Source organism: Calliphora vicina, chromosome 5 (genome assembly GCF_958450345.1).
Source record: "Calliphora vicina chromosome 5, idCalVici1.1, whole genome shotgun sequence".
NCBI classification, from domain to species: Eukaryota; Metazoa; Arthropoda; class Insecta; order Diptera; family Calliphoridae; genus Calliphora; species Calliphora vicina.
The window spans coordinates 57,272,950-57,286,991 of record NC_088784.1 but is presented as its reverse complement, the minus strand read 5'-3'; the positions used below and the strand labels follow the sequence as shown (position 1 = coordinate 57,286,991).

The 14,042-nt window shown below is 29.6% G+C and overlaps 1 protein-coding gene across 2 annotated transcripts; it reads right to left on the bottom strand.

The window, feature by feature from the left end:
* Nucleotides 1–381: 381 nt before the first annotated feature.
* On the bottom strand, nt 382–7,935 carry Tsp42Er (Tetraspanin 42Er). 2 transcript variants are annotated; one of them, XM_065511445.1, is made up of 5 exons: nt 7,780–7,935; nt 1,190–1,357; nt 965–1,123; nt 622–819; nt 382–551 (listed from the first exon to the last, which is right to left on the bottom strand). In XM_065511445.1, exons 1-5 carry the CDS (start codon nt 7,837–7,839, stop codon nt 480–482), a joined length of 657 nt encoding a protein of 218 aa, XP_065367517.1. In that variant the 5' UTR covers nt 7,840–7,935; the 3' UTR covers nt 382–479. The 2 variants fall into 2 exon arrangements, with proteins under 2 accessions (XP_065367517.1, XP_065367516.1); XM_065511444.1 differs by lacking the exon at nt 7,780–7,935 and adding an exon at nt 7,383–7,543.
* Between the last annotated feature and the right edge of the window lie 6,107 nt (nt 7,936–14,042).

Sequence of the window (14,042 nt, the reverse complement as noted above, 5' to 3'; positions counted from 1 at the left end):
AAAGATTGAAGAAAGAGCTATCTAAACTATTTGAGACACATTTTGCTAAGAACAATAGGTAATAAGTTACATGGATAAGAAAAAACACCTGCTTGGCCAAAATGTCAAATTTTGACCGCCTCTAACTCAGAGAGTTCTCGACCGATCTGAGTTACTATCCAATAAAGGCAACCTTAGTGCAAATTTCATCCCGATGGGAAGACATCGATTTCAAAAGTTGGTTCACTTGACATGAAATGCCCCATATACTTAATAATTGATTAAATAATATTCTTATTAGTAATCGTGTTAAAATCTGGTAAACATGATCAATATCGAATATAAATGTTTGGTTTGACAAGTAAGTTATCGTTTTGTTAACTACTAATTTTCAGAATACAATTTTCTATTAGTGTAAAAAAAAGAAATTCTTTTATTAAAAATTGTTTATAAAAACATTCATATAAATAAACCTATTAATTTTATTAATAATTATTTCATTAATATCGTGCTCTACGCTGTTGATTGGTAAAAGTTATGGCCAATACACAGGCCGATATAAATGCAACCACCTAAAACAAGAAATTACAAAATATAGTAAATAGAGTTTAATAATTTATGATCCGAAATAAGAAAATCTACCTCTACACTGAAACTAGACCAGGTGAAGATTGTGATCCAGTGTTCTGCAGCTTCATAGATGACAATGAGTTTCTTTAGGCAACCTTGAGAAAACACAATTGTCGATTTGTCATAGTCGCCACCAATGAAACAACTATTGGGAATTGTTAAATTGGCATCAATGTAATCGGTAGAGTTGTTAATGCCACAACAGCTCAACTACAAAAAAAATAATTAAATAATAATAGCTTTGTTCGAATACATTTATAGTAAAATTAGTAAAAATAAGAGAAAAATAAAAAAAATATTCTCAAAAATTTAAAAGAAATCCAAGCTAATTTTGTATTATTAAAAATACACTTACCGTGGTCTGTATGTGAGCCATGGCATCGGTGCCATTCAATTGCAGAGCCCATGCATTATCAATGTCCTGGCGGGCTTTAGTCTCACCATCAATATGCGAAATATAACCGAATATAATAACGGAATTTCCAATAATCAACACCAACAAACACACAGCATACTGTACAGTTAAAAATAGTTAATTTCAATAATAAATTTAATAGCTTTCAACTCATTTTACACTCACCGTCCATGTCAAACAGATATTTTCCCGAATGGCACCGCAGCAGCCAAAGAATGATATTAGGAATACAATGGATCCCAATACAATCAAACTAATACAAATCATACGTCCTTCATCGCCATAGTTTTGTAATGCCAGGCAATTAACCACTATGGCGCCGATACCGAGTATCTGAAATTAAAATATCACAAAGGTCAAATGAAAATAATTTATTTATATATACATAATGATACAAATTCATATATTAGAGATAATGTCATAAATAATGTGGTGCCAGCCCCACTAAAATTCCGGTTCTCTGCCGTGAGGACGACGGTCAAAGGTCTTAAGGCTGGAAAATCACCTGGTATAGATAAAATTACTACCACGATGATAAGTAATCTGCCCAACTCAGCACTGAGAATTATTTTGTTCATATTTAACTCAAGACTACGTATTGGATATTTCACATCCTCATGGAAAATTGTCAATATTCTCAAAATTTTTTGAAAAGTTGTTACTTGAGAGACTTATAGTGCACCTTGACGAAAATTGCATTATTCCTGACAATCAATTTGGTTTCAGAAGGACACATAGTAATATCGAACAGGTACATCGGATAAGTACACTTATTCGGAAAACCTTCGAGAGCAAGCAGTATTGCTCCGCATTATTTATTGACATATCTCAAGCCTTCGATAAAGTCTGGCACGATGGACTAATACACAAAATTACTAGATTACTACCTGCGACGTACATAAACTGCTTAAAAATTACATACAAGAAAGATCTTTCCAAATCAGATCAAAGGATTTGATCTCAACACGTCGAAAAATATCCGCTGGTGTACCACAGGGAAGTATTCTAGAGCGGATGATACCGCTTTTTTAAGTACACATGAAAACCCCGCAATAGCTTCTGAACAACTCCAGTCTCACATCGTCGATTTGAAAAAATGGCTGAACAAATGGAAAATTAAGGTCAATGCAACAAAATGTATTCACGTTACATTTACTTTAAGACGAGAAAGTTGCCCTTCCATTCAGATAAATAATATCAAAATCCCAAAACAGAGGCATGTGAGATATCTCGGTATCCATCTTGATCGCCGTTTAACATGGTCCCACCATATTGAATCCAAGGTTACACAAATAAAATTAAAGTCAGTTCAGTTGTACTGGTTAATTGGGCCACTGTCTGCTCTAGACTTGGAATACAAAGTGCTTTTGTACAAAACAATTATAAAACCGATATGGCTATACGGCATTCAGCTATGGGGAACAGCCTCCTCATCTAACGTTGAAAAATTGCAAAGAAAGCAGTCAGCACTGTTAAGGACAATAATAGGTGCCCCATGGTACATTCGCAATAGTAATATCCATAGGGATCTCAATGTCCCCATAATACGCGAGGAGATCGAACTCTCCAGTCTAAAATACATTTCAAAACTAATGGATCATCCAAACCCCCTCGCCAGGGAGTTGCTGTCATTTGAGGGTCATAGACGACTGATGTGATTGGAAACACTGGATCTGGCCAGATAATCATTTAACGAGCACTCATGTTGGACATTGCAGCGGCAATAACAACTTTAGTTTTAGTTTAGGTTAAGATTTGAATACTTATTGTAAATTTCTAAAAAGAAAGATTCAATAAAGAAAAAAGATATAAAAAAAAATACATAATTATTTCGCTTTGTTTCAGAATTCTATTAATGAAAATCCAATGCAATCTATCGATATCTCACATTTTGAAATGTGAGTAAGAAAATTAAAAAAACAAAACTCTTTATGACGCATGATTAAAGTTCCCATAAAATCTTATCAAATTAATTGCGACAATTGTAATCGTCTCGAAAATATTTCTTTAATTTTAAACAAATTGCGCCAATTATAAATTTCAACAGCTACTTTTTGTTCTCGTGTTCATTATGAAAACAATTAAGAAAATGTGGAATTTATGGGATTTCATTATCGTTAATAATTTAATTAAAATATAGTATTAATGAAATATCGTAATATTGATAAATATGTACATAGTTTCACATTCATATTCGGTTAATACTTAATTCATATTTCAGCACGTTTTTCATCAAGAGAAACTTTACCCATTTATATACATATTGTATTAATTTTTTTAAATAACGCTCGTAATAATAAAACCTGTATATATTTATTATGTACACCATTTATAATAACGCAGCAAAAACTTTTTAATGACTTGCAATTACTGAATAACATACATTTCAATGACTACTACATAACGTATGCATTACTTTGAAGTAGTCGAATAATGAATTCATTGTTATTTGAGATATAAGTACTTACTTATTTGTAAGATTGATTGTGTACTTTCTGTTTTTTCTGATATCTGCATATTCTTATGTGATCTTGTGCAAAGTTTTAACTCGAAATTATTATTAATTATAAATTAATACCATTTTATACCCTTCACACATAGTTGTATGATAAATTAGGTGCAACCTAGGTTATTCCATGTTGCCTTATCGTGATTTCAATAGATATACGACCAATATATCGATATTTCCATATTTTTTGGTGGTGGATATAATAGATATAAAAACAATCTATGAAATTCTTACAGAAATGGTTTAAAGATTCAGAATTTTTATTTAAATGTGATTAACATACCCTGCTGAAAATGTGAATAGTGAAACTGTACTGACTTATTATTGACATAGTCACCAGTACTAGTGACTTATTATATACATTTAACTTGTGCGTGTCATTAGACTAGGTATTTATTTTGGGACCATATGTAGACATTGGAACCACAGACTCACTAGTACATTTTAGTAATTCTAGTCAACACTTTTGGTACTTTTCTGAAATAGATGTCAATAATAAAACTGCATATTCTGTTAACATTTGACGTTTTATTAAAAAAAATAAAATACAAAAAGGTACGAATTCATAACAGTTGGAAGCGTTGCACAGTGGTATAGAAAAAAGAGGGAAATAAATCTGTAACTTCTAAAATACCTTCGGGTATTTTTACTTCGATACTACCTCGTCGTAGCCATAAATTATCTGTTACAACTTAGGAGATATTCGCATTTGAATAACAAATTTTCAACATTTTTACCCACCCTACTCTAGTTTTTTGATAATAGCGGGACCAAATATTTTCCGATTTATATAAATGTATAAAAAAAGAATTGTTTTAAAATCATGACTGACTCCAAAGTTATATGCATTTGAATTTAATAATATTAAAAAAGGCTATTTTTCTAGTTTTTTTGGAAAAATTAACTTTTTTTCCTTTTAAGTTATGTAAGAAATGTCGAAATGTCGGTAGGGTCACACATGACAAATATTTGACGAAAAACACGTAACCACTAAATAAAATATATTTGAATTCTTTTATTTATTTCAAAAACTTATTTTACTTTGGATGATTCAATACAAAAAATTGAGTTTTATTTTATTTGATGCTGTTTGATCTTACAAAACACTTGTAAGAGTAAACACGTCAAACAAATATTTGCTAAAAAAAAGTGGTTACGCTTTTCTGAGCAAATATTTGCCTTAAGAAGATGTATTAGGAATTTATATTTTTTGATAAGCTAACTTTACACTAAATATTTTAAATGAAAACAAATTTGAAAATTGTTGATACCGAGAGAACCAGGTCCATCAAAAAAACTCCTATTTTTTATGTATAATTAAAATTTAGGGCAAAAATTCACATTCCGCATAGTCGATATTAATATATAGTAACCCATTTTAGATGGCCAAATATTTTCATCATTAATTTGTAAAGTGTTTCGATAACCCCTAAAAAATCCCATTTTTGGTATTTTTCAACACTTTTTGGGAATTGCAGAATTCCTGAATGCAACATTAAATTTGGAATATATTTGTACTTGCTGTTTTCAAAAAATCTGAAGTAGGGTGAGTAAAAATTTTTAAAATTTAGTTTTCAAATGCGAATATCTCCTAAGTTGTAAGAGATAATTGAAACTGCGATGAGTTTTTTTGTGTAATCTGACGAAGAACTAGGATCATTTTAGAAATTGAACATACCCGAGGTGTCCTTTGGGGATGCCTGGCTGCACCCCTGGTGGGCCGATGCGGTCAAAATTTAAAAGTACAACACTTTTTCTGTACGCATATCAAATTTCTTTCAAATCGGACTAAGGATTTATTTCACTCTTTTTTTATTTTATACCACTTATTTTATTCTTCAAAAATCATGCCATCACTCATATCTACTACATACCGTCTGCATTACTTAAAAATAGTCGTATAATGATTTATTAAGTATATGTTATATAACTTTTTAACATCTAGACATAATTTCATAATTTGTCTATGATTTTTTCTAATATGCATTATTAAATTTTCATGTCAATTTTGTATATACCTATAATTTTCTAAACAAATATCCAACCATCACTGATATCACTAAAATGTTCTAAGCACTTGTGCTTATTATAGAATTCTTTCTTAAAAACATCCTAAATACATGAAAAGTCAAAAGGACATATTCATAAATATAACCCTAACTCAATTTACTTCCCACTTTCTGATGGAAGTGTAGACAATAGGATCTTCCAGAGGAGATATTACTAAAATTATCTAAGAACTTCTGCTTATTATAGAATTCTATCTTAAGGAAATCCTAAACACATGAAAAGTCAATAGGCAAATTTCTTAAATATAACCCTAGCTCAATTTACTTGCCACTTTCGGTTGCAATTGTAGGTAATAGGAGTTTCCAGAAAATTCTGGCGACTAGATTTTAATAAATATGCAATGAACGAAAACTTAATTATGAAAAAACTTGAACATTTTTTCAATACATTTTCACCAATTAAGTTTTTGAAAACTCACCACTTAAGTTTTTTAAAACTGAGTTAGGCTTTTGACAGGACAGTTTCCGCATGAGCACATTCTGTTGATACTGATAACGACTTCTGTGAGACCTTACTCACTGTTTTTGTAAGTATTTGTCTCTAATGATGTCACCGTGTTAAACTAATGAGTTAAAATGTGTAAGTAGTGAAGCATTTTAACTCATTACTTGGTAATGAAAATTTTTGTTGGGTTTTTAAATTAATCATTAATCATCATGTTCTATTTCTGGAGACTTCTAATTGTGACAATGTTGTTTGCCGGCCGATTAACAGCAGTTAACATAACTGTGGACATTATTAACATAACTGTGGATATTATCAACATAGCTATGGAATATACAACATTGAAGCTGCTAAAAGCTCTAGAATTCGAACAATCTAGTTTTGTCCGTTAAGATCATTGTAGAAACTATTCCAAGGAAGATGGCACTGCGTATAAATCATGGCTGCGGTTGCAGTCGTTAGTTAGTTTTAGAGTTAACATCAACTGTCTTGTACATTATAAAGTGTAATTTAAGTGTGTGTGTATTAACGTGAATTATAAACCTGTATTTGTATAAAAACACATGATAACTATGTATTTAAAATGTTAATTTGAATAAATATGTAAAGAGCTGTTATAAAACTGCTTTTATTTGCCAATAAACCACCTTTTTTAAAGGTAAAAATTTAACAATATTTATTACAATTCATTTTCCGATAGGCCTCACTGTGCAGTGTGAGTGTTAAATTATAATGATATCCAGGTTTTTTGAACATTTTTAAAAGGTTAAAATTTTCTTTAATAATTGTGTCTCTTGTTATTAAAAAGTGTATTTATTAAACATCTCCCATTTTAATGAAAATACTTGGAATGGTATCTAATATCATTCCATATACAAATTTTTAGATCTTTATTTCCAAATTAAATTAGTCGTTCGATCGACTTCTTAAGAGCATATTGCAAAAATGGGCAGTATATTAATTTTATATTATTTTGTAACACAGTGTAATATTGTGATCTTGTAAATCGTTTATTAGAAACTTTATTTGTAGTATTTCTGTTTTATTGTTTGTTGACTCATTAAGAGAAATTAAAATTATTTCTTTGTACTTATTTCATTTTTTCACTATAAATAAAATGTATAGTAGTCAGCAGCTAAAGTTAATTTTAAAACAAATATGTACAAGTTTAAAGGTTTTCCAACTAACACTCATTAATTTTTTCCAAATATGTACTCAGAGATTGTATAAAATAAGCCACTGAATGACTGAAACCAGAGTTAAACTCGATTTCTTAAATATTTAGCAAATTCGATTAATTTTAATAATTAAATTTTTTTAGTAAATTTTACTTACAGCGCACAATGCATTAAAAATGAAAACCAGATATTTTATAGTCGCTGTTGCACAACTCATTTTGATTAATTAAATAATTGTTCTTTTTTGTTCTGGTCAAATTAATTAAATTCGTTGTGATCTAAATAAATATCAATTCCTGACTAATCGCTAATATTAACTTTTCATTTCACTTAATTTCTTTAATATTTTCAAATATTCTTTCTAAACAATTGCTTTGTTTTGTTGTTGTTTTTTATTTTTTTGTTGTCGTCATTTTGATAAGATATCTGTCAATATCAATTAAACGTATTATTTACAGTTGCGACGAAATTATTATTCTTTTTCCACATTATCGCTCTCTCACACTCTCGAAAATTCAAACAATTTAAGATTTAATACAGTTTTTCCAACCTACCGCACTAATTGTATTGAAAAGGAAGACAGCATATTTGATAGTTGGTAATTCGCATCCCATTTCAACGAAATGTAAAAAAATAAACGTTGATTCTCTAGTTACAGTCACTTATTTACTAAATAATTTTAAGTTGGTTGCAAAATGTACGAGGTTGGGTTTGAGCGAATCAGTGAGAGAGTGAGTACTTAGATATGTACTCTACTTAAAAAAAGTACCTACATGTATACATATCCATATGTATGTATTTATGTATTTCTGTATCAGTTGTTTACTGTTTTTATTTTTATTTGTTTTTGTTTGTTTCTTTTTTCTTTCTTTTAATTAATCTAACTATCTATGTTTGTATGTTTAACTGATAACCAAACAGTTAATAAATATATGCAACAATTGGCAGCGGATACAATTCTTAAACGAGCAGTCAATTATTTTATCAAGATTATGATATCTAAAAGAGTCGATTTCTATTTGATCTACTTATGACAAATTTTATTTAAACCAACTACCACTCATAAAATTGTCTCCCACATTGACTTCAAACGTACAGAGCACTGAGCTACGCATCTTATAATCAATTTTTAAAAGGACCAAAGACCTCAAATGTAAATAATATTTCTGGCCTCAAACTTTTGCAAATATGGACCGCTTTTAAAGATTTTACTAATAAAGAAAGAAAAGTCATTCTGACAGCCCATATTATCTCTTGAACTTTGCGAGATATTTAATTTTTTTGTTACACCGTACTACAAAAAGTGAAAAAAATCGTTAGATACGAACCGGATGATATACGTATGAAACTATAAATTAAATGGAGAAAAACTGCTTTTTCAGTTTTTCATTTCGTAGTCCTCTGTCTTTTTTAAAGGACTTCAAAATTTCAAAGAAGTAAATTTTTCAAAAAAATATTTAAAAATACTCCTGCTGATCCAACAATAACAAATTATATGTCAAAAGAACAAAAATATATACTGTAATTTATACTGTAACGATCAAAAGATGTCACAAATGTCGTTTAAAATTTTTATCCTTTAATATCCTTTAAGATTGCCAATAAATTCATTTTAAAAAATAGTGCGTTATAGACCCAAATATTCTATACTAAATGTCAAAATTTCATCCTTTATATATATAAATTTCAAATTAAAATCATTAAAAAATTGAATGGACATGGTAGACATCTTTTGATCCTTACAGTATAAAATAATACAAAATATTTTACAACTCTTCCTTATCATTTGACACCAAATTTGGCATAGTAGAAGTATTTTAAAACATTTTTTTAAAAATGTACTCCTCTGAAAATTTGATGTCCTTTTAAAAGGAAACAGGATCACGAAATGAAAAACTGAAAACTCTGTTTTTCTCCATTTACAGTATTGGCCATAACTAAAGCACCCCCTCAATGAACTTTTTTCATACGGTATTTTTTGTATAAAATCAAAGTTTTAAATATCTATTATGTATTATTTTAATTTGTTAATATGTTTAGTATTGATAAACAAATACTTTCAAAGTTAACCTTTCTATAAGAGGTAACTTAAAATCAAAAAATATTTTAAGGTAAAAAATGAAACGGACAAAACTAAAGCACCCCCTCAAGGATATAATATAAAAAAAAATTTTAGTTAATTTTTTGTTGCAAATCCTTTGTTTTGGATGGCACAAGAACATCTCTTGGCATAGAAGATAATATGTTTTTATGGCGTTTTTCGGCATTCCTTCCCAGACTATTTTAACGGCATGAAATAAATCGTGAAAATTTCTGATCCTTATTTCAACAATTTTCACGATTTATTTTCATACTAACAATGTGCCACAAGTTCTCAATAGGATTGAGATCGGGAGATTGACCAGGCCAATGAAGAACTTGAATTTTATTGGTGTGTAGCCAAGTCTTACAAACTTTGGAGGGGTGCTTAGGATCGTTATCCTGGTGGAAGCTCCCTATAATTGGCATCTCTTCACTGGCATAAGGCAACATTACAGCTTTCAATACATCACGGTACATGAACCGATCCATAATCCCATAAATTTTATGATTTGACCCAAATCCTTGACCAGAAAAGCAACCCCAGACCATTACATTGCTTCCTCCATGTTTAATTGTTCCTTTGCAATACTTAGAATTCAGTATTCCTCCTTTTGGTCAGCGTACACGCTTATTCCAGCGGAACTTTTTAAGTTGTATTTGGATTCGGCAGGGAACAGTACTGTCTTTAATTTTTGGACACTCCAGTCGATGTGGGCTTTGCCAAATTTCAGTCTAGCTTTCTTGTTCTTAGCTGATAGAAATGGTTTTTTGCTGGTCGTCAGCTGAATAATCGGGCTTCTACTACTCTTCTACGGATTGTTCTTTCGCTAACGCATAATCTTAAACTTGTTCCTACTTGAATAGCTGATGCTGTAGGATCTTTTTGTATTGCTCTTTTGATCAAGGAATCATAATATCGTGTTTTTTTCGCGAACGACCTCCAGAATGCACCGGAGATTTTCGACCAGTCTTAAAAAATTTTGAAACGAGCCTGGAAATAACTGATCTGTTAATTGAATATTTTTTACTAAATTCATGTAGTGATAACCCCGTCTTCCAGTCTTCAATAACTTTAATTTTAAATTTACTAGAGTACTTGTTCCTTGTCATTGTTTTTTTCACAATAAACTGTATAAAACTTAAATTTTGCACACTACGTCTTCCTATATTTTTATCTTTTGGAATTTTTAAGTCCATTCATTGCGATTCCCGATAATTCACATTGCAAATATGCAGTACCGAGTCAAATTTTTAAACATCTTATAAGAGGGTGCTTTTGTTTTGTCCGTTGCGTTTTGAGTTTTTATATGATTTATCATTTTAAATTAATTTTTAATAAAATTATCTTTTACTAAATGAATATTAAATGAACATTAACAAAATTAGTTAGTAAAATATATACAAAATACATCCCAAAAAATCGAAAACGGATGGTGTCAAATCATACACGAACGGTGAAAAATTGTCAACGGCCTGTTATAAATTCGTACATGAAAGGTGTCAAATCGAAAACGGATGGTGTCAATTCAGCAACGGAATGGTGTCATTTTGTCGGTGCAAATTGACACCGTTCGTGTATAATTTTCGCTTAAATTTTTAGGAATTGCGAGATTCCCTTTGACCTTTTGACAAGTTTTTTTACACTTTGTTATTTAGAATGACAATGTAAAAAACGTTGAAAATTTCATTGAGGTTTGTTTATAAATAAAGATTTTATTACATATTACATATTTATTGAGTTTCTAAAACGAAAATTTGCATCAAAATTTTAATAGGCATGCAATATTAGGAGAAATTTGATCCACATTTATTCCGAATTAATTTTTTTTGTTTAGATAAGTTAATTTTTGGCATAACAAAAAAAATTAAAGTCAATATGTCAATTAGATTAAAAAATATGCCACTTTAAAACTCCGTTCTTCAAAAATATTGCACTTTTTCATAATAAAAAATTTGTATAAATTTTCTTCATATTTTATTTAACAACCAGTCAATGGTTCTGAGTTAGTCATATTAAAATATGAAAAAGTGCAATATTTTTGAAGAACGGAGTTTTAAAGTGGAAAGCCGAGCGCTTTCCGAAAATGTAAAAATCTTTGAAATCGGATAGGAAACAAAAAATGGCACGTCCATTTTAATAACTTAAAGTCGAATACTCCTTGTCTACGCTCATGTCAAATTTCATCCTGATCGAATTAGCCGTTTAGAAGTGCCAGATTTATTTCCAAAAAATTTCGATTCTGCCCAACTTTGAGCTGGAGCAAAGATTTTTTCCAATTTTTCTGAAAAGGAATTATATGAAATATTAGGAAAAATTTTAATTTTTTTTTTAATTTAGACATAGAATTAAAGAGTGAGCCAGAAAAAACTTATACACCGTTCAATATAATCCTCAAAAATACCTAAATTTATTCAAATATTGTAGAATTCATTAAACATTAAAATATTGACTCATACTCGGTATTTATAAATTTATCCACTTTTTCCGGAAATCTTCCCATAAAAGATTTTATAGTTGCTTCCGTTACCTTTTTGGGCGAGGTGATCCACTTACGCTTAAAATCGGAATGTCCTGGGATATTTTTTAATTCATTTTTTATACTGCCGAAGTTCTGGACAGTTTCGCTCGTTCTTTTGCCGTTAAGTTCTTTACCAAATTGCGATCTGGAAATTTCTGAACTTTATACGACTTCAACCCAGCATTAGCTTTGGCTCTGCGCACAAAAGGGAGCATTTAACTTTACGAGCTGTATTCTGATAGAGAAGTGTTCGGTGCTCTTCGAAAGAGTTGTTCGATTTATTTTGCCTTACCAATATCTGTTACACCTTTTTTTCTTCCTGAGTGAAGTAAAATATAAGAAAAAACATAAAACTACTTTTAAAAATCAATCAAACGATGAAATTTTTAAAATTGACAATTATATCAAGCTATCAAGAATGACTCACAAAATTGTCGATGTCTTAAGAATGATGTGTATCCCCCGGTGGAAAAGCAGTTTTATTGTTGATTTCTCAACCAGAAGCAAAACACATTCCAGTTGACTGAATTGCTTTAAAAGCTGGAGCTATAGAAATACAAAAAGGTGGATTTCATACAAGTGATGATTATATTTCATACAAGGATATCTATATTCAAAAAATATGGTGTAAAACTTCTTATATAACAAGTAGAGAATTTATCACTTGCTAGTGAAACTAGTGCTTCCGGAAGAAAGTTATCAAGAATAGACTAACAATTTCAGTTGAATTTCCCAATGAAGTCTTTATTAATCCTTGGTGCCAAGACAACGCCGTTTAAAACTTATTCAAAATAAATAAATCTCGATAAAACAAATTTTTCGATTTGACGAATGTTCCTGACAAACATATCATTCTTTATACATGGATTTGTCTGTACTTTTATAAAAATAATTTTTTTAAATGTTTGACACCGACTACTTCGAATATTTTTCGAAATAAATATAGATGTTTGTTTTTAAAAGAATGACATATAGACCAAAAAGAGGTAAGAAAAAAACAAATCACATTGGGTCCAATAAGTAACTTAGCAAAAAAAACAACCAGATTCTTATTGCCTCAAGAGAAGTAAAATAATTTTCGAAAACGATTTAATCAAGATTGGTCGATATAGAATCCTTGCAAACAAAATTCTGACTTAACTTTTTTTTAAGAATAAATTCTTTTAAACATATGAATCAAATAATTAACTTTATCTCAGTTATTATATTTAGTATGTATGTTCGTATGTATGAGTACATGTTTAAATTTATTTGAATTTATTGCCCAAATTTATCATTTTACTTCAGTGTTTTTAAGTACATGTACCATTTTAAAGAAAATGTTTTGTTTTTTTTATTTTATAAATAAAATTGTACAATTTTATACAATTAATATTAAAAAAAAGTATTTAACATTTTCGTAAAGAAAAGTATGGCAAATATGTTTTTGCAAACAATATGATTCAGTATTTAAAAAGTTTACTACCCTATATTATGATAAATAATGTCAGTTGAGACCACTCGAGGCCACGTCTTACGAGTGATTCAAACATTCATACACGTTAATATGAACAAAATTAAACCTATTTCGAATTGTTATATATCGATGGCGTAATACAGAATAGCCGAATTCATGATAACTCCTTCACAGTTGGATTCATTTTTCTTTCTTTCCAATTGGATTGCTTTTCCGGTTCATGTGTAGGTCTTAAGAGTATAAAGGTTTAAATTTAAATATACAGATTTAAATATACCGAAATTTAAACGTGACACAACTCAAAATTTAAATTATTCAGAAATCGAAAAAAATATATACCAATTGAAACATAATGAAAGACATAACTGTTTTTTTTTAGCAACAGTTAACAACAACAAAATACACTGATATTTTTTTATAGATAAACAAGTGTATTGTGCGTAGTTTAGCATATAAAACCGAAAATGAATTTTGAGTTGAGTCACTTTTGAAATGGGTGTGCGATATATCAAAGTTTCTTATGATTCAATTAAAATGCACAATATAGTTGAAATGCACTTAGAAGATTTTGGAATTAAATTTCACAAAGACATTAAAGTAGCATATACATTAGAGTGAGTCAATTTTTTTTTCTCGACAAAACGGTTATCAAAATCGTAATCTACTATGAATTCTAAGAAGTTTTGCCGAAGAAACCATGGGTCTAAAATCAAAATGGAGCTTCCCATTTTTAACACGAAACTTTTCCTTTCGTATTTTA